At 43.3% G+C, this 22038-nt stretch overlaps 2 protein-coding genes across 9 annotated transcripts in view; one reads left to right on the forward strand and one right to left on the reverse strand.

Moving 5' to 3' along the window:
- LOC124046694 (leucine-rich repeat and calponin homology domain-containing protein 1-like) overlaps positions 1 to 10034 on the forward strand; it is a 102338-nt gene extending 92304 nt beyond the window's left edge. For 4 of the 8 annotated variants that reach the window (XM_046367379.1, XM_046367389.1, XM_046367398.1 and 1 more), the window contains 4 exons: positions 1720 to 1829; positions 1972 to 2109; positions 2223 to 2300; positions 4925 to 6992. In XM_046367379.1, coding sequence (XP_046223335.1) covers positions 1720 to 1829; positions 1972 to 2109; positions 2223 to 2300; positions 4925 to 5209 — 611 coding nt within the window. In that variant the 3' untranslated portion in view covers positions 5210 to 6992. The other 4 variants (XM_046367405.1, XM_046367438.1, XM_046367422.1 and 1 more) reach the window with 3 other exon arrangements.
- Position 10035: 1 nt separating this feature from the next.
- LOC124046733 (S-formylglutathione hydrolase-like) lies at positions 10036 to 17617 on the reverse strand. Its single transcript, XM_046367450.1, has 9 exons — positions 17469 to 17617; positions 16386 to 16464; positions 15411 to 15499; positions 15076 to 15174; positions 14829 to 14953; positions 14585 to 14704; positions 14396 to 14494; positions 14093 to 14260; positions 10036 to 10375 (listed from the first exon to the last, which is right to left on the reverse strand). The coding sequence occupies exons 2-9, from the start codon at positions 16451 to 16453 to the stop codon at positions 10295 to 10297; spliced, it is 849 nt and encodes a 282-aa protein (XP_046223406.1). The 5' UTR covers positions 16454 to 16464; positions 17469 to 17617; the 3' UTR covers positions 10036 to 10294.
- Positions 17618 to 22038: the final 4421 nt, after the last annotated feature.

A 22038-nucleotide genomic window follows, 5' to 3' on the forward strand; every position in this document is an offset into this window, starting at 1 on the left:
TATAGAGGCTGTTGCAAGGGAGATTTATGACTAGAATATAGGCCACAGACTTAGCAAATGATTCACTTCTATGTTGTAGAACGATGGCTGTAACATGTGATCAGAGGCCAAGGCTGTTTCTCTTTCACACACACACACACACACACACACACACACACACACACACACACACACACACACACACACACACACACACACACACACACACACACACACACACACACACACACACACACACACACACACACACACACACACTCCTCTGAATACATTTCCTCCTCCCACACTTTAAAACAAATGCTTCATTTCCTCTAATGCGTTTTCTTTGTTATATGTATGCTTACCAGTTTAAGAAGTATATATTACAAACAGAGAAGACTTCTGTTATTATGAGTACAATAACACAAAACAAATAAATATGCTCCATTGTCAAGCCTCTTCAAATCTCCTGTCAGTTGCTGTGGTTCCTAGAGGGGTCATGCTATCTGTTGGTATGCAGGATTGACTAAATGGGACGTCTGAGGGGAAACCAATTTTCCACATTCAATCTTCCTGCAGATGGCTGCTTTCATGACAAGGAAGGCAGCCCAGAGCCCAGCACTGTAGAGTGCATCTGGATATGAATAAGGGGTTATACAAGCATGCTGTAACAGTAGCTACATACATATCCATTTGTAAGAGAAAGTGTGATTTCGGTGTCAGTGAAATATTGCAGTATGCATTTGCACTACATGACCAAAAGTGTGGACACCTGCTCATCTCATTCCAAAATCATGGTCATTAATATGGAGTTGGTCCCCTTATTGCTGCTACAACAGCCTCTACTCTTCTGTGAAGGCTTTTCACTAGATGTTGGAACATTGCTGCGGGGACTTGCTTCCATTAAGGCCCCAAGAGCATTAGTGAGGTCAGGCACTGATGTTGGGTGATTGAGCATGGCTCGCAGTCGGCGTTCCAATTCATCCCAAAGGTGTTCAATGGAGTTGAGGTCAGGCCAGCCAAGTTCTTCCACACCGATCTCAACAAACCATTTCTTTATGGACCTCGCTTTGTGCACAGGAGCATTGTCCTGCTGAAACAGGAAAGGGCCTTCCCCAATCTGTTGCCACAAAGTTGGAAGCACAAAATTGTCTAGGATGTCATTTTATGCTGTGGCTTTAAGATTTCCCTTCACTAGAACTAAGGGACCTAGCCCGAACCATGAAAAACAGCGCTAGACCATTATTCCTCCTCCACCAAACTTTACAGTTGGCACTATGTATTCTGGCAGGTAGTGTTCTCCTTGCATCCGCCAAACGCAGATTCATCCGTCGGACTGCCAGATGGTGAAGCGTAATTCATCACCCCAGAAAACGTGCTTTCACTGCTCCAGAGTCCAATGGCGGCAAGCTTTACACCACTCAAGCTGAAGCTTGGCATTGTGCATGGTGATCTTAGGCTTGTGTGCTGCTGCTCGGCCATGGTACACCTGTCAACAACGGGTTTGGCTGAAATAGCCGAATCCACTCATTTGAATGGGTGTCCACATACTTTTGTATATACAGTATAGTGTATTTAGGCTACAGTGTGTGCTTTTATGGGTGTGAAATGCATACTAACATGTGTGTGTGTGCGTGGATCTGAATGTAAGTGTACTGTACAGTATGTGTAAGTGTTAGTTGCTGAGCTCCCTGTCTAACGGCTGACCTGTTGTTCTCTCCTCCGGCCTGATTGGGGTAGTGTTCCTGAGGACCCATAAGAGTCTGGAGTCTGTGGATCCTCAGTTCACCATGAGGAGGAAGATGGAACAGCTGAGAGAAGAGCTGGAGCTGATGGAACAACTCAGAGAGGTGAGAGCTTCACTGTCAATTTCTTTCTCTCCCTCACTCTCGTCTGGAAGTCAACTCCCCATCCAGGAGCATTATGTCCTCGGTTTGTGCATGTGTTAAGGTGTATGTTTTGACCCCTCTTACCCCTCCTATCTTCCCTCAGAGTATAGAGAGCAGACTGAAGTTGGCTCTTCCTGAAGACCTGGGCTCCTCCCTCATGGACGGGGTGGTGCTCTGCCATCTGGCTAATCACATTCGCCCACGCTCCGTGGCCAGCATCCATGTGCCCTCGTCCGCTGTGGTACGTCTGGGGGTCAATGAGAGGTTGAAGAGGGATAAGTAGGAATGGGTGATTATTTGTGTTATAGACAGTTATAGTCTGTGTTGAGCTGTGTTCTATGTGTGACCCCATAGCCCAAACTCAGCATGGCCAAGTGTCGGAGGAACGTGGAGAACTTCCTGGATGCCTGTAGGAAGATGGGCGTTCCCGAGGTGAGACACTCCTGTCTGTTAGATAGTGGCACCGTGACCCTGAATCAGCCACTCTATTTCAGATTTACCTGTTAGAGTTGGGATTTGACTGAAGGAAACTGATCCTTGATCTGTTAAGTTTGAATAAATGCCACAGTGCATCATTGGGGTTGGAATCTAGTTGTGGGTGGACTGATTAGGGATCAGTGAAGCAAACAGCCTGCAGAGGACACAGATACTAAACACACTAGAATGGAGCATCAGAAAGGGCTAGATGCTAGTGCTGGGATGAAACTGGACCATTTGACAAGTCTACAACTTCTTTAGGTTATACAGTAATAGTTAGTTCTAGGATATGTATTTGACATTGGGATCAAACCCCTTTTATAATCATCACCTTTAAACAATCTTCCCAGTCAGAGCACAGAGTTTGATCCCAGAACTGGCACCTCCAACTACCTCCTCTGAAAGAAAGAGAGAAAGTTATGACACAAACATTAGAGCTGCATCATCATCATCATCATCATCATTACACTGGACTGTACAGGCTTTGGGCTTCCTCTATGGTGTACCAAATGACCAGTGGTACACTTTTAAACTTTGACCCGGCTCTTGCCTGTTTCTGACCCCAGCGTGTGCCAAAGACATACATTAGTTTAACGGGAGCTGGTGTGCTCATGTCATTTACTTGACTAAAACATTTTGTGTGTGTATGGGTTGGTAACATAAGACTTGGCGACTGCACTTCCTGAGTTGGATCATTAAGAAATGCTGATGACAGCAAGTCAAACCAATTTTGCCACGGTTGCACACCAGCCGGCTGAAGCTAATTGGCAAAATTATTTGTCTAACTCTTCACACCTGTGAACACTAAGAAATGCTAACGACCATGACTGAATTCAAACGTGAATTGGTTCACGTTCACAGCAATTCACGTTTGAATTCAGTCATGGTCGCCTTTGGATAGCCTATCTCTAGGGATAGTTAGGGACCATCAATAATTACACAATGTAAATGGGGCAATATTTTCATGTTGGACATCTTTTAGTTGTCTCATCGAATGCTTTCAATATTTGTATACCACTTTTGACAATTTATAGTTGGTTTGAGGTTTAAGTCATTGAAATTTGGAGCTATTGACCTTTTAAAATATTGTCCCAAGTACATTGTGTAATTTACCGATGGTCCCTAACTAGCCCCAAAGGGATATTGAATGTCAAACCAAATTGATCATCAGGGCATTACGATCGGTCTTGTGCAGCTGCGCTCCGAATTGATGGTTACTTAGGTGCTGTGGGAATATGGGTAGGATTAAAATAAACACAACCCACAGACAACTGTTACAGTACCCTTCATTCCGTGACATACGATTATTTCCTATCATCTTTATGACCAACATTATCCTGTTTACACTTTGTAGTCAATTTTGACACTAGAATAGATGTTTTTGACTCCTTTCGATGCCGCATAGGCCATTTTCAAAACAATAAGTTTATTTTTAGGGAAAATCGCTCTTTAATAAGTGTGCTTGTGTGTGAGTATCAAATTGACCCAGTGACCCTGGCTCCTCGTTGCTATGTGATTGCTCCTTTTAGTAAATATATTCAATAATTATGACCATTATTTCTGTCGCCCAGTGATTACACATACAGTAGCAGTGGGACTTCTTTGGTCATACCCTAGTATAGTAAGCACAGCTGTGATTGTGTTTAAAGGATTCTCTCTTCACTCAATGAGCCTAGTCGAAACCTCACACTACAAAAGTTGCCTTTCAGTCACTGTGTTTGAGTAGCCTGATGGGACTGTACATTAGAATGCAAAGTATCACCATTACCAACAGTGAGACCGTCTGAGACCTCTTGGCTGCTTACTTAGACCTCCTGCTTGCTTGCTGTTGCTAGTCTGGTTTTGCTTGTGTAACCTGGCCCTAGCCAACATGTAATCCTACTGCTTGCTGGCTGAAATGTCGCTGCCTCACTGAAACCGATGCTTTATGCTGGATTGATAGCTAATGCTAGCAAATGCAAGTGAAGGTGTAGCTGGCAGACACCGACCGCACCCTCATTGCTCCTAACACTCCACACCACAGCGTGGCCTGCTTTCTGAGAGAGAGATGGAGTTCAGTCTCAGTTTGATAAAATGAGTAAGTCACATACTCTCTCAAAAAGCAGCCCTGCACATTGCCCTGGTAACCCATGCCTGCGCAGCCCCGCACAAAAAACACACACCTTGGCCCCTGACCTCGGTTCCCACTGGTTAACATCCTGCTTTGTTTCTCTCTGTTCTGTTTTCCTGCCGGACCACCCTCTATCTTCCTTCTCTTCTTCTCCCCTGAATCCCCTCCCCTTATTTCTCTTTTCTTGGCACTCCCTTCCCATTTTCTTCCTCTTTGTTCTGGTATTTTTTCTCCTATGTGTTGTTCTTCCCCCTCATTATTCTCCTCCACTTCTATCTGGCTATATTTCTCTTCTTCATCCACAAAATTCTTTGATGTTCCTATGTGAGCCCCTTCCTTTCTATCTGTATCATTCTCTTCCCCCCATTCTCCATTCATCCCTCCAACTTCTTTCCCTTTTTCCAATCCTTCTCCCTTCACCTTCATTTACATTGTATGTTACCTCCTCCGCTCCTCTTTGGGGCCTCAGTCGTCCCTCTGCTCAGCATATGACATCATCCAGTGTCACCTGCGGCCGATCCGTGTCACCGTGTGCGCCCTGGTCGCCATGGAGACCCCCACAGAGGGGAGGAACTCAGACAGACAGGGGGAGGACCCGAGTCCAAACCCAAGCCCTGCCCCAGAGGTGTCTACACAGGTCGCCTTGGTTCCGTCTCCCGCCTGGCAGCCCTGGGACCTGATTGGCTCGAGCCTAGTACATGTGTTCTGTCTCCTCCTGCTGTTTGTGGCCTATAGCTGGAGCGAGCTGACGTAATGCCAGCTGACGTAATGCCACCTGACAATCTCCTGTCAAAGCCCCCCCTCCCGCATGTGCCAACACATCTCCGTCCGCAATCCTCCTCCTCTTTCTTCAACCTCGTTTCTGTGCTCTTCTCCTCTGCCCAGAAAAAGCTGCTGACTCACTCACCTAGTGTGTCTCTCTTTTATTCATGCACACATTACAGATGCACACCAATAAACTCCAATAAATACCAACTCACAACCTCGCACACATGCATTCATATACTGTCCCCATCAATACTGCACATTCCAACTGTTGAAAGAATCCTGGAGCTTGTACACAAGGGGTTTACCAGAAGACTCTTTACAACTCTTTGGCCAATGTGTCAAATCAAGCCTATCATGTTGGACTCTTGGCTTTATTAATGCCCTCTGGGGTAACAGACCGGGTTGTATGGGGTCATACACTGTCTCTTGGTTCCATACAGCCTATCTAGTTTGGGTCCAGGTAAGCACAGAGCATTAATAGGGTTCCTCTATCAAGCTGGATCTTGGCACTTTTTTGTCGCATTGGTTTCTCTCTTCAAGACACATCAAATACAGAAATACAGGTACAATACTGTCCGCTCAAAGGAAATAGTAAAGCTCAATAGTGATGCCATCTATGACACAAAGACACAAACAGTGTATCAGTTTGGACCTAATAAACACACCACTTATGACTAGACTGTAAAATGTCACTACAGAACACTGCCACTAAATAAGGTTCAATAATCACATCACTACTGCACATCTTTACCACCCGACCATCTACAGGTAACTACCAAAATAATGGAAACGCTTGAGTAACTGATGGATACAAAATATATTGAAAGCAGATGCTTCCACACAGGTGTGGTTCCTGAGTTAATTAAGCAATTAACATCCCATAGGGTCATGTATAAAAAGGCTAGACAGGCCATTATTTTGGCTACTATGGCAATGTCCCCATAGCATGACAGAGCACAAGTGATCACTGAGTGGTTTGATGAGCATGAAAACGATGTAAACCATATGCCATGGCAATCTCACTCCCCAGATCAAATTTAACACGTATGGGAGATTTTGGAGCGGCGCCTGAGACAGCGTTTTCCACCACCAACAACAAAACACCAAATTCTGACTTTTATTTGTGGAGGAATGGTGACGCATCCCTCCAATAGAGTTCCAGACAGTTGTAGAATCTATGCCAAGGTGCATCGAAGTTGTTCTGGCTCGTGATGGCCCAACACCCGATTAAGACCCTTTATGTTGGCGTTTCCTTTATTTTGGAAGTTACCTGTACGTAACTTTCATATCGCTATAGTTGATTTACCCTGGGGGAGTTACATGACTACAGTATGTAGAAGTTTTGGGCCGACTATTGTATTATTGTCGTGGTTCAGACTGTAGACTTATTTTCTTACTTTTAAACCTCAAGAAGATACATTGGATGGAAGTTTATTTTACCCAGTGACTGCAATTGGTACGCCATTATACTATTAGTTCTGTGTGTTTTAACTCAGCCATTGCTGTGAGGCTTTATAATGACTTGTATATCTGATGGTGTGAATGGAACTGGTAATAAATGTAGTTACCACCTCTCCTATTTTGTGTTGCTGTTCTCTGAAGGATGATGCTGCTCAGATTCTTCATAATGGTTATCCAACATACTCCTACACACACCTGTACTGTCTATGTTCCCTCATCACCATCGTTGCATTCAAAGGTCTTGATTTACTTGTTTTGTCTGTCCCACTCATTTCCGATCTCCTCCCCCCACTCTGTCTCTTCTCTGTGGATCCTCCACAGGATAAGCTGTGTCTGCCTCATCACATACTAGAGGAGAAGGGTATGATAAAGGTGAGCATGACAGTCCAGGCGCTGGTGGATGAGACTTCAACCAAGCAGGCTCTCTTCACGTGAGAGGGAAGAAGACCAACACACCAACATAGACACACCACTTTGTCAAAGTGAACCAACAAAAGTTGCCATTATGCCTTTCCCAAAGGACTGTAGCCTGTATCTCAGTCTTCCTTTCGTGATTCTTACAACCAGGGTTTGAAGTTACACATTGATGCGTGGGGCACCCTGACATTCAAAGCCGCCAGGGGTGTCCACATTGATGGTTTTTAATTCTTACGAGAGCATCCAGCAGCCTTGGACACTCCTGTAGCTTGAACCCTGCCTACAACAGCTTCTAGAATGCTGCACCGTGTGTGACTATGCATTTCACCCCTCTATTCCCAAGGCCAGGTATATCACCCTCAGTATTGAGAATAAACACCAGACACTCCAGCGTAGCGGTCTCTCTGATACAGCTTCCCTATTTCAAGATATTTACAATGAACATGACTGAGAGTATACATTGAAAACAATTCCCCAAATAGGTAATATATTTTAGGTTTAGTTCTGTATATTGTATTATGTTATACTTTTAAATGGATCTCTCACCACCTCTGTAGGGGTTGAAGTATTGTCTTAACATTATGGGAACATTGTGTTTTGGTTGTTGAATCAGGAGTGGTTGTGGGTATGTAACTCAGGGTAGGTGTGGGCTTACTACACTGTCATGCTTAATTCCGTAGCTTGCTTCTCGGTCTATGGTATTACTCTAACATTGTGTGTGTGCCTGACTGCATGCGTGCGTGTCAAAGAGAGTGACAGGAGTCATAGTTAGCCAGAATGAAAAAGGTTTGCGTTCCCTAGTACATTGTATACTGCTAAATAACCTTGAAGTGTGGGGTGATTCTGACCATGCTAGGTGGTCATGTAGGACCTACAATGTTAGCGTTTAAAAGTAACTGATACATTCACTGATTTAGAGACTGTTAGCAGTATCTGAAGAGTTGATGCTTGAGCACCCAATATCCCACAAAACAGCAGAATACTCCAAAATAAGAATACTAAGTGTGTGTGAGTGAGCAATGGTGTTGGGTTTTGTATTGTAGATATCCATTTTTTACAGCTTGGTATCCAAAGCATACGCTTTAGCAGTAAAAACAAACAATGTTTCACTGGATAGATTTGACAGTTGCCAAAACTAAACTGTTTTTTTCAGAGCACTTATGAGACAGCAATTCATTAAAGCTAGAATCCTTAATTGAAACAATGACAGAGGCCACCCCGACTTTGTTTTGGTAAAAAGCTGAGGGATGGGCCTGTATAAATGTAACCACTCTCAAATTCATAGACAGCTATGAATGCAAGATCTGACCATCCATTATATAAAAATGAGTTTTAACCATGTTTTGAGGCTATACTGTGTGTTTGTTTACAAACATTGGGAGTAAAACAAGTTTTTATTCTGGGTTGCGATGGGGTAAGACAGTTTAACTAAGCTTGTGAGGCATTTGAGTTATATTCAAGAATCAAATGGGTATATCATTCATTTATAAGTCCAAAAATGGATGTAGCAACTAATGATTCCAGCTTTGTTTTTGAATATGGTTTGTACTATTCCAATGATCTAAATGTCTTTAGACGTATGGTAAATGTTATGAAAAGTAGTGACGTGAAGTGTCAATGTGGTGGTTCGTGCAAGTGGGTTTTGTATTTAGAAAGTATTGTAGTAGTATATTTCTTACTTTATGGGGCGACCCAACCAAATTCACATAGAAATGAGGTATAGCTGTTATTCTCATTGACAGGTAGATCTGTTCCATCTACTCTATTTCTATGCATCTCGTTCTAATATCTCTAACACCAGCTTCAAACAGCTGAAAATACAATCGTAGCGGTTTAGAAGGTACAATGATTATCTACGCTATACTGTCTTTTTTTCAAAACTGAAATTTGAAACCAGGAAATGGCAGAGCAATTTCTGCATAGTGAATATTTTAAGTCACCACCACACTCCTCAGGCAAAGTGAACATTCTCTTAGCAATGAGATCACTCCAGATCCTGATTCTAATGTAGAATTCAAAGTAACAACACTATTTATGTATATAATGTAGCTAATATTTAATATCATACACTTACTATATATATATATATATGCATATTTTTATATATATAAAAAGTATATAAAAATTATTCACAGTAATCCTACTTTAATACTCAAAGTAATTTCCTTTCCACCAAGCTAAATAGAACTACTCAGGTGCTAACATTTGACTACCAGTATCCCTTCTCCCAGTTAACATTTCCTCCTATATTTTGATAGAAAATGTATAAACTAAAAGGGAAATATGACAAGGATATTTTCTTAGGAGAAAGTGACTGCAGCTTATCATTTCCGTATGGAGGTTTGGGCCGTGTGCTGCAAACCTAGCAGTTTAGAAACCTAAAAATGGTCAATACTTTTAGTTCATTGATTCAAGTCAATCCCTTCAGGTGTGGCTGCCTACAGGCCTGAAATTATCTGCACTTTAAAGAGACTGTTTTGGCAACTGACAAATCTCAGAGCTCCATTTTAAATGTGTGTGACATTTATTTGAACTACACAAATGTGCTAAATGTTTTTACCAGTAACTATTGCCTGCTGAGTTGAGCAGTTTTGCCCTTTTCTACCTTTCTCTGTTTATAGTCCTGAAAGCTTGTACTCAGTTTTGTACTTTGATTGGGAGGAAATGTTTTTTTTATGTTTAGGTTTCTTAAAATTGACGTACCATTTTGTACCTCGTCATATTGGTGTACAGCAATTTGGATTTTATTGCATGAAACATCCCTTTAATGTTGCCTTAACTGCTGTGAATAATGTATATATTTCATCACTATCAGTAAAGACCTTATCTGTAAAAAGCACATGGTCTTATGTTCTATAGTCCACCTACATGTATTTTGTATTGGTCTCAGATGTCAATGTGTATAAGCCTAAGGTCATAAAATGGAATCAAAAGTAATAACTGAACCTTTATTTCAGAAATACAGTGGGAGTAACCACATGATTCGCAAGCAAGCTCCTCTTAACACCAAACATCCTGGCCCCACTATTGTCTGTTCTGAGGTTGACTCAACATAGCAAGTGTGTTCATTTCAGCCCACAAGGCGCATCAGGTTAATTTTAGCTCTGCCTCTCTGGATGGGACAGGTGGACAATACCAGGTGCACAGTTGGGGGTAGAAAGCACAGAAGAGGGTTCTGGTCCAGCAGTCAGTCTTAAGCGTTGAGAAACTTGGCGTGGTGCTTGATGTGGTCGGTGATGAAGGAATAGATGAAGAAGTAGCTGTGGTCGTAGCCCTGAAGGAAACAAATGGCACTGTTTGATACTGCATTTTACATCAGTAAACAAGCACATACTGTATGGAACTGGCAGCAGGGAAATCACACAGGAAGGTCACCAACCCTAGTCCAGTACAGTGGTTCTTCCTTTAAAATGTTGCCAGAATTATATGGCACATTATTTCATTGTCAGCCATTTTTAACAATGCTAGTTTGAGAAGCATTTGATTGACAGAGAATTTAAAACATTTTTTGTAAGAACATAGTATATGTGATTGATTATGAAACGTAGCTTCGTTAATATTATGGTGTTTCTATTCCAAGAAAAACAAAACCATCTGGGTTTCCGTTAGGCTGGAACGGAAAATATGGCGCCGTACAACGTGACGGCCGGGAGTAGGCTACAGTACTATGAGGATTATAAATTAATTTTTCATTAGGGCAAAACTGATCAGTGAGCATATATAAAGGGGCTTTTATATAATGAAATTAACAATGAGATGATTTCATTTATTTAACCTAGAGTGAGAAAAAGGCAATTCATGAACATGGGGTGAGACTCTCACCAATTTGAAAATGAAGCAAGTTTGTTATTTAGAGGGAGAGAAACAGAAAGCCACCTCGTGGGTCTCCCAGTGGCTGGCACGGGTATGGAACCAGCATCTGTAGCAACGCAGATTGCACCGATAGTGTTTTAGACTGCTGCGCCACTCAGGGGGGCGCCATCCAAAGTTAATGCTGATCAATTGCCTTTCACAAAGTATCAAAAAACAGAGATGTTGGTAAGCGTATATTGTCCTGCTAATAGCCCATAATGGGCTATTATAATACTGTACATGTGTCCAGGTCAGAATAACCAAAACATTTCTTTATTAAAGACTATCAGAAATAATGTTGGTACTTGTTTATTTTGATCCAAAGCCACTCAGCTTTTTAAAAATGTATTTTACTAGGCAAGTCAGTTAAGAACAAATTCATATTTTCAATGACGGCCTAGGAACAGTGGGTTAACTGCCTTGTTCAGGGGGAGAACGACAGATTTTTACCTTGTCAGCTCAGGGATTCGATCTTGCAACCATTCGGTTACTAGTCCAAGGCTCTAACCTCTAGGCTGCCTGCCGCCCCAATGTAGGTGCCGAGGCTTTATGACTGTGCCATCAACTTGATTATTTAACAGACGTCAACACAGTTTAAGAATATCAGGGACTATAATTTAACATTTTCATTTCTCTATGCTTGTCTCAGCACAAAACGGTGCTGAAATAGTTGACCACAGCGGGTAGGATATAGATAGTGGAGATTATGTTGTTTTCAAAACACAAAATTGAGCGATTAATCTGAATAAAAAGTCCAAAATAATATCAATAAAGGCCAACATACATTTTTTTTTTTAGAGTGAGAGAAACCAAGGACATCCCGGCCAGCCAAACCCTCCCCTAACCTCGAAGACACTGGGGCAATTGTGCGCCGCCCTATGGTACTCCCAATCACGGCAGAATGTGTGATACAGCCTGGATTCGAACCAGGGACTGTAGTGATGCCTCTTGCAGTAAGATACTGTGCCATTTGGGAGCCATGACCAATATATATTGTCCTACTAATAACCCATCCTGGAAACGTTGTTTGCAGAATTCACAGCCCGATACGCTTGTGAAAAACAGGGTTTAATAATAATAATAATACTTTTTCAACATGTTAAAGGTTCCAATTGATAGTGTTTTTAAAAAATCAATTAGTATATTTGAGTTTAAACAACATTTGTTCTGGTGGATTAAACAGAAATTGCAACCAATCACGGCCGGTTTTGATACAGCCAACCTAACTAAGAAATACATTTGAAGATGGGGGAGAATTCTCCTTCTAGGCAAGTCTTGTCCTGCTAATAGCACTGTACAACGTGTGTGTTTGAAAGAGTATTTTCCAGTAAGAAACCATTTGTTTACCTTCATTAGCCTACTTTGTTCAAATATTTATGTAATTCAGTGATATTTATTCCCATCGTAATTCGTTATGGATCCATAACTAAACATCTGCATTTGAAAGAGTATTTTATCATTTTATTAACGAAAGCATAAAGATGCTGATAAAGAAACACAGTGCAGTATATGCTTTATCCGATATTGAGGTTGGATGAGGTCTCCCACGCACTTTAAAACATTTGGATAATAAAGAATTTAGAAGAGAATTCAGAAGATGGAAGCCGCCTGCATTTATTTTTATTAAGCTACTGTGCAGTCTGACAAGTAAACAGCCTGTAGTAAACATGGTAAAGTGGCTAATTCCTTACATAAGGGAGAGCCGGCCATGTCCTGCTCTCCTGTTCTCGGTGACTTCAAGTACTCATCAACTCTGTCTCATGCTTTTTCGGATTACATCAGTCATGGACAGTACTACAGTAAACTTGTGAAAAACAAGTGTTTGAAAACCTGTTTTCAAAATGCCTCCAGCAAACCATCACTAATGTAAATAAAAACACAGCATCCTGTTACATTCTGTATTGTAACCACAATGTCACAAATAATTAGTATCTACCTTTCCAGAGTTTGGGATTTACAAGTGTGCACTTTTCATGTCATTTTTCGTTAAATCCCATTCGGATGAGTATAACTTTTGACTGACGCCTTCAGCGAGAGGTCTAATGCTCTAATATTTAATCATTTCTGCCCTCCGAATTCATATCCAAGGGCATTTTCCACACCTTTATTAGTTACATTCTAACTAAAACAATGTGCAGACAGGCACTAATAACAGAAGGAACGTTTCCCTAGTCAGTGCCATTATTAGTGCAATGCCTCTTAAAGTGTTGCTCTGTGCTACCCAGTGGGGCGGGGGTCCACCCCCCCCCTTCCCAATGGGCTAGATCAGTCTTGTGCACTGCTCTGCGGCCCGTCCAGTGCCTCCTGCCTTGAACCTCGTACGCCTACCGTAATCTCAGTGCATTCAGCTGGAGAATTGCAAGGCAAAACCATTGTGCGCCACTCGGGAGCCAATATATATTGTCATGCTAGAAATGTTATTTGCAGAATTCACACAGGGTTAACAATATATCTTGTGAGAATATCTAAGGGGCTTTTATATCATTTTAATTTGCAATAATAATAGCAGTTTCAAAAATAATATTTTGGAGATTTCGTTTTCAAATAACGTAAAGTGAGCAAGAAAAGGGCCATTCTTGAAAATGGGGTGAGACATTGTTACTAATTTATAAATAAATCCAGTTTGTTACTTAGAATGATTTATTTCTGTTTTTGGAGGGAGAGAACTCAAAAGCCTACCATCACCTCATGGGTCTCCCGGTTGCGGCCAGCACAGGTATTGAACCAGCATCTGTAGCAACGCAGTTTGCACTGCGATGCAGTCTTAGACCGCTGCACCACTCGGGCGTGTACAATATGACCGGTCGGGAGTAGGCTACAGTACTATAGTAAGAGCAAAATAACATTTTCCACACCTAATTATAATCTAAGTTTCTCTTAGAATAAAACCTTAGTGTAACAACAGTTTTAGTAAATAATACTGATGAGTAGTAACAAAAAAAGTGTATTTTTAGAGACACAGTAGCACCTTGGGACCCAAAAGCATAATCACTGCTCAAACTCCCCCTTGCGCTGGTCTGGAAAAATGAAGTAGTGACACAGGGTACTGTGTACTGGCAAAACTTTTAGTTGATCAACCACTGTAGGCATTTCAAGATCAAACAGTTGCTATAGTTGGTCTTTGGGTGGCAGCACTCACCGGCTGCAGCCTGAACACAACAGGAATCTTCTTTTCTGAGCAGGCGGCGATTAAGTTGTCAGGAAGCAGCTGGCTGGCCGACAGAAACTGGTCATCACGACCCTGGTCGATCAGGATGTCCAGCTGTGGGCCGGAGTATGACGCTGCCAGTACCGTGGCATCATACGCCTGGAAAGGAGGAAAAGGAGAGGAGGGTGAGTGATTAGAAACTCATGTTATTCTGGAATTCCACTCCTCAAGGTCAGACCTGTAGTTTGTGATCCCATTGATTTGGCCAGTCCCCCTGTAACCCCATAACTGTACCTCCCAGGTCTTCTTGTCTTCTCCTAGGTACCCAGAGAAGGCCTTCTGACCCCAGGCACACTGGATGGGGTTACAGATGGGGGCAAACGCAGAAACAGCCTGCGGAGAGAAAGGGATGAAGAGAAAGGGATTCATTCATACGTTCAAAATATGTTGAGCTCATAATAAAAAGACTTCCAAATTGCATGCCTTGTATTTTCCAGGGTTCTTCAGGGCGCAGATGAGGGCTCCGTGTCCCCCCATAGAGTGGCCGGAGATGGACATCTTCTCTGGGTCAGCAGGGAAGTTAGTGTTGATCAAACGAGGGAGCTGAGAGAGAGGGAAAAAAGAAAGAGTTGGGAGGTGGTGATTAGCAGCGCATAGCAGTATCAACGGATTCACAATAGTAATAGCTACCATCAGCATGACTACTATGATCATTTGACTGACACACCTCCTCAGTGACATAGGTGTACATGCAGTAGTTGGTCTTCCAGGGCTCCTGGGTGGCGTTAACATAGAAACCAGCCCCCGTGCCAAAGTCCCAACTCTCATCTTCACCCTCGATGTTACAACCACCTGAACATCACATAAAGAGTAGGAAGGTCGGGTGGGAGCTATAATTACTATTAAAAGGTGGGCATGAGCATTGATTTAGTAAGGGGCAACTTATGCAATCAGTAAAGCGTGTGCGTATGTACGTGGGCTGGTGTCTGGGGCGACGATGATGATTCCGTGCTCAGAAGCCGCCTGCTGACTGCCAGCCTTCGTGATGAAGTTCTGCTCTGTGCATGTCAACCCTAGAAGCACATAGTGAGACATGAAGGACAACATTTTCAACACACATAGGTAAAATCTAAGTAGTTGATCAGATTTTTATTCTAGATCAGAGCAAGTATACAGGCAAGATCTTGACGATTAGTTGAATCAGGTGCATTGGTGTTGGGATAGAACAAAACCCTAACCCATTCTGGGCAGGGATGGTGACCACTGTCTTTATGTAACATATGAGAGACCATTGACTGTGAGAACTCACCAGAGAGCCAGTAGAACACGGGACACTTCTCATTCTCAGCTTTAGGAGGCAGGTAGACAGCGACCTTCATTTTACACTTCAGCTCAGTGCTGAGTAAAGAAAATGTATTACATCAAGTTTCCACCAGAGCCATATGGGCACTTGTAAAACTATAATTTGTGTTTTCCAAGGGGGAAAAACAGCAGTGTTGCATTTATGTATAACAGTGAAACCGAAATTAGCTAACAGACCATCTGTGACTTAGCCGTTACAGGATAGGTACTGTTTGGGGTAGCACAGATCATTTTTCAATAGCATCTTCGTTCTCGATTCGGCCAAAAATATATATTCAAAAAATGTTGAGTTGCAGGTGGTTTGTTTGAATTTAGAAAATGCTCTGCTATTAAAATACTTGTTTTGCTCCATGAAGTAATCCAACCATGTGTACGCCAAAATCTTGTCCATTTCAAATCTTCCCTCATTGATCGAGACAGGCGTGTCATGATATGCAGCACTTTGAGGTGGACAGAGTGGTCCTTCTGTAGCTCAGTTGGTAGAGCATGGCGCTTGTAACGCCAGGGTAGTGGGTTCGATTCCCGGGACCACCCATATGTAGAATGTATGCACACATGACTGTAAGTCGCTTTGGATAAAAGCGTCTGCTAAATTGCATATATTATTATTATTATTATTAGTTCTGAATCATTGAAAGATTTGAAATAGACAAGATGGTGGCGTACACATTGTTGGATTATTTCATTGAGCAAATGAAAAAAATAGCATTTTCTAAATTCAAACGAACAGACGTGTGAAGATACATGTTTAGCCGAATTGAGAACGAAGATAGTATCGCAAAGTTAAGGTTGGTCGAAAATTCTCTGTGCTATGCCAAACAGCACATATACTAATGGGGCATTACATTAGCCTGTTACAATCTGCTAGCTGAAACAGAATATGAGCTCTGTGGAGATGAGTCGTTTCACGAGGCTAGCTCACCTGTCATGCTCGAACACCTTCTGGTAGCCGCCACTGCATTTATTGGATGACACTTGGACGAGGGCCATAGTTCGGTTACCTTTGGCAAGTCCACAAGGGAAATAGTTATATTGTAAGGGACATTCTTTCATAAATGTTGCTGCTACGGTTTTGCGTAGACCAGACAACATTGCAGTTGGAAAACTATCTTTCTTAGCATGCTAAAACTGTTGCAAAGACCCTTTTCCAGTAAACGACACTGACGTCACGCACTGGTGCGTGGTAAGAAAGCCATCGCCATCTGCGCCCATTCAACATGCACCTTGCGTTATAAATTTCCAAACTAAATCACTTTTGGGGGTTCCTATACGGTTACAATGATGTTTTAATTGTTGAATTAACAGTTCTTTGGTTATCTTTATTTTGGCTGCAGCAGTTGTTAGCTAGAATGTTAACGCTCATTGATATAGGCTAGGCTGTAGCAAAAGCTAGCCAAAGAGTCATTTTACTGGTTGAGGTTGAAGTGTTTAAGTATAATGCAGTTGATTTGCAATGAAGACTAACACTATTTTAAACATGTGATTTCCTAATTAAATTATAACCCAAAAGTACTGAGAAATGCACTCACAAGCAACGTGTAAATATGCTTTTTCTTTACTGGCGTTCTACAAGGACTCCCCCACCAATTTACGCGCATCGCCCTCGTGCGGCTGTTTGCAAATCCACAGATGCATTCAAAAATAGAATGGAAAGTTGGTCAAAGTCATTCCACAGGGCAGGATACCCGACCAAGATAGGCCCAAAACACAGCTGTGCTAGCTACCTTATGAACAGTAACATCTTCAAAAAGCAACCACTTGAAAGCATGCATGGTGCAGCCTCTGTAAATCGCTAGATGATCAATCAATGAATGGTATAAAGCCTTCATAGCAAGAGAATGCAGAATTTGGCACATTGTATCGGTTTCTGTGTAGCTGTCTGACTTATTCCAGCGAACCAGAGCCACCCATACTCTGCAAGCAAGCTGCACGTAAGACGCTAAATAACTTCTACTTCATGGTCATAGAAACACGGCAAATAAGTGTTAATTTACACTTTACATACCTTGTTAAATCACGATTATTGAGAATAACTTCACTTTGGTTCCTGCTACGTCTCCGCTGCTTGGATTTAGTAGTCCAACGTGAGGTTCGACGTGAAACGTCATGGAGATACCGCCCCTTGAATCTTCAAGAATATGTCGATATGCAACCGAAAGGTTGCGTTGTTGTCAAAGAAAAGTTTAAGAGGCCCTGAAATTATTGTTTTTAAACAAAAACCATAAATTTGCCTCACTGTTAAAAAATATTCAGTATGACTATAACAGCATCGACCCCCGGCTCTGACTTTGCTGATAACTACTTTACTGAGGAAAAGTGTACATACTATACCTGTGATGTGGTTGCCCCACCTAGCTTTCTCAAGTTGAATGCAATAACTGTTAAATTGCGTCTGCTTTTATACAGTAAAATAATGTACATTTGATTTAAAGCCATTAAGTCCTTTCTGTAATTTCAACACTAAAATATTGTGTTTTACCGTACTAATTATAGTGCCTTGTGGGAAAATGTTGTGGAAGGGGAGAAGTGTCCTTGGCTCATTAACATATTGTAATGACCTGACTAGATCATAAATTAACAATTGTCCAGACAGAGGCTTGAGTTTGCGAATTGACGGTTTATTAAACCAACTTTACACAGGCTACTGTTTTGGGCCGTAGCACACGCCAAATAGATGACAGATAACCCACAAGCCAATCGTGACCTTCTCTTGTGAAGCTCAGACGTAAGAGAGAGAGAACAAAGGCTGAACCTGGTCTTAACTTCCAATGCTCCACCCCCCTGCCCAACCCCCCTCCACGCCACTCCGCCAACCACCAGGATGCCCGGCATCAGAACATTCCAGGCATTCCCGTGATTGGCAGATAGCAGGTTGATTGACATGTCGGACCCCGCGAACACCGGGTACTGGTCAGTACAACACAACCACCTCCTAGCCTAACACATAACACACACAGCTGTCTGTGCGGGTCGCTACAATATTTTAAGGCGTGCCTTGTAAGAGGCTATATTTGTTGTAACTGTGAATGAGAACTCTGTACCCCAACCGAATACGGTAATATACTGTATTGTAGGAATTATATCAAACTTTGTCCTAAAACTCTACAGTAGCTTTACTGGCCAATTGCTGCCAGTAATTTACTGTAATTCAGAATACAGTACGATACCGCAATTTGGAATGGGGCTTCTTCTGATAAGTGTTTATTGATATCATATTACACCCATTAATGCTCGCAATTGGTCCGTGCCTATTTCTTTTACATCAGTTCCCGAGTGGCGCAGCAGTCTAAGGTACTGCATCTCAGTGTGAGAGGCATCACTACAGACCCTGGTTAAATTCCAGGCTGTATCACAACCGGCCATGATTGGGAATCCCATAGGGCGGCGCACAATTGGCCCAGCATCGTCAGGGTTTGGCCGGGGTATGTGGTCATTGTCTAGTTGTCATTGTCTTGCATGCCTAGTTAAATGTATTTATTTCATTTTAATTTAACTAGGCAAGTCAGTTAAGAACTAATTGTTATTTACAATGATGGCCTACCAAAAGGCAAAATGCCTCCTGTGGGGATGGGGGCTGGGATTAAAAATAAAAATAAATGAAATAAAAATATAGGACAAAACACATCAAGATGAGAGAAAACACAGGAAGTTAACTGATTTGCCTCGTTAAATAAAGGTTAAATAAAAAAAATACCAAATTAAAACATGAGTTGTTGAAAACTGTAGCTAACCCTAACTCTTTTCCTAACCTGAACCACAATCTCCAAATCTGCCACACTACTTCACCTAACCTGACACGTTAATTATCTTAACAAGTGATCAGATTTATTTATTTTTATTTTATTTTACCTTTATTTTACTAGGCAAGTCAGTTAAGAACAAATTCTTATTTTCAATGACGGCCTAGGAACAGTGGGTTAACTGCCTGTTAGGGGCAGAACGACAGATTTGTACCTTGTCAGCTCGGGGATTCGAACTTGCAACCTTCTGGTTGCTAGTCTAACGCTCTAACCACTAGGCTACCCTGCCGCCCCGAATGTTGCTAGCACAGACTGGAATATGTTCCGGGATTCATCCAATGCCATTGAGGAGTATACCACCTCAGTCACCAGCTTCATCAATAAGTGCAATGACATCATCGTCCCCACAGTGACCCTACGTACATATCCCAACCAGAAGCCATGGATTACAGGCAACATCCGAAATGAGCTAAAGTTTAGAGCTGCCGCCTTCAAGGAGCAGGGCACTAATCTGGACACTTTTCCCTCAGACAAATCATCAAACAGGCAAAGCATCAATACAGGACTAAGATTGAATCCTACTACACCGGCTCTGATGCTCATCAGATGTGGCAGGGCTTGCAAACTATTACGGACTATAAAGGGAAACCCAGCCGGGAGCTGCCCAGTGACGCGAGCCTACCAGACGAGCTAAATGCATTTTATGCTCGCTTCGAGGAAAGCAATACCTAAGCATGCATGAGAGCACCAGCTGTTCCGGATGAATGTGATGTGAGCAAGACTTTTGAACAGGTCAACATTCACAAGGCCGCGGGGCAAGACAGATTACCAGGACGTGTCCTCAGAGAGTATGTGCGGACCAACTGGCTGTAATACCCACATGTTTCAAGCAGACCACCATAGTCTCTGTGCTCAAGAAAGTGTTGGTAACCTGCCTAAATGACTACCGCACTGTAGCACTCATGTCGGTAACCAGGAAGTGCTTTGAAAAGCTGGTTGTGGCTTACATCAACACCCTCATCCCGGAAACCCTAGACCCACTCCAATTCGCATATCGCCCCAACAGATCCACAGATGAGTTCATCTCAATCACACTCCACATTGCCCATTCCCATCTGGACAAAAGGAACACCTACTGTATGTTACAATGCTGTTCATTGACTACAGCTCAGCTTTCCACACCATAGTGGCCACAAAGCTCATCACTAAGCTAAGGACCCTGGGACTAAACACCTCCCTCTGCAATTGAATCCTGGACTTCCTGATGGGCCGCCTACTGGTGGTAAGGTTAGGCAACAACACGTGCCACGTTGATCCTCAACACGGAGGCCCCTCAGGGGTGCGTGCTCAGTCCCCTCCTGTACTCCCTGTTCACTCACGACTGTGTGGCCAAGCACGACTCCAACGCCATCATTAAGTTTGCTGATGACACAACAGTGGTAGGCCTGATCACAGACAACGATGAGACAGCCTATAGGGAGGAGGTCAGAGACCTGGCAGGGTGGTGCCAGGACAACAACCTCTCCCTCAACGTGAGCAAGAGAAAGGAGCTGATCGTGGACTACAGGAAAAGGAGGACAGAACATACCCCCATTCACATCAACGGGGGCTATAGTGTAGCAGGTCAAGAGCTTCTAGTTCCTTGTTGTCCACATCACCAACAAACTATCATGGTCCAAACACACCAAGACAGTCGTAAAGAGGGTATGACACCACCCCCCTTTGTGTTTACACTGCTGATACTCACTGTTTGATGTATGCAAGGTCACTTTACCCCTACATACATGTCCAAATGACCTCGATTAACCTGTACATTTACATTTACATTTAAGTCATTTAGCAGACGCTCTTATCCAGAGCGACTTACTAATTGGTGCATTCACCTTATGACATCCAGTGGAACAGTCACTTTACAATAGTGCATCTAAATCAGCGCCGCCAGTGCTCCCAGTCTGCCCAGCGCCGCCAGTACCGCCAGTCTGCCCAGCGCCGCCAGTGCCGCCAGTCAGCCCAGCGCCGCCAGACAACCAGTCTCTTCCAGATCTGCCAGACAACCAGTCTCTTCCAGATCTGCCAGACAACCTGACTCTTCCAGTTCCGCCAGCCAGCCAGGATTTACAGGAGCCTACTACCTGCCTGAGCTTCCTCTCAGTACTGGGCTTCCTCTCAGTACTGGGCTTCCTCTCAGTACTGAGCTTCCCCTCAGTACCGGGCTTCCCCTCAGTACCGGGCTTCCCCTCAGTCCCGGGCTGCTTCAGTCCCGAGCTGCCCCTCTGTCCCGAGCTGCCCCTCTGTCCTGAGATGCCCCTCTGTCCCGAGCTGCCCCTCTGTCCCGTGCTGCCCCTCAGTCCCGGGCTACCCCTCTGTCCCGAGCTGCCCCTCTGTCCTGAGATGCCTCTCTGTCCTGAGATGCCCCTCTGTCCTGAGATGCCCCTCTGTCCTGAGATGCCCCTCTGTCCTGAGATGCCCCTCTGTCCCGAGCTGCCCCTCTGTCACGAGCTGCTCCTCAGTTATGTGGGGATCTGGGTGAGGACTATTAGGCCATGGTCGGCGGAGAGGGTGGATTATCCCAGGACGCGAAGGGGAGGAACTAGGACATTAATGGAGTGGGGTCCACGTCCTGAGCCAGAACCGCCACCATGGACAGACGCCCACCCGGACCCTCCCTATGCTCTTGAGGTGCGTCCGGGAGTCCGCACCTTAGGGGGGGGGGGGGTTCTGTCACGCCTTGGTCATTGTATTTTGTGTTTTTGTTATATGTTTGGGTAGGCCAGGGTGTGACATGGGTTTATATGTTGTATTCGTATTGGGGTCAGGTGCTTCTCATTGTCTCTG

This window comes from Oncorhynchus gorbuscha, linkage group LG01, assembly GCF_021184085.1.
Source record: "Oncorhynchus gorbuscha isolate QuinsamMale2020 ecotype Even-year linkage group LG01, OgorEven_v1.0, whole genome shotgun sequence".
NCBI lineage: Eukaryota > Metazoa > Chordata > Actinopteri > Salmoniformes > Salmonidae > Oncorhynchus > Oncorhynchus gorbuscha.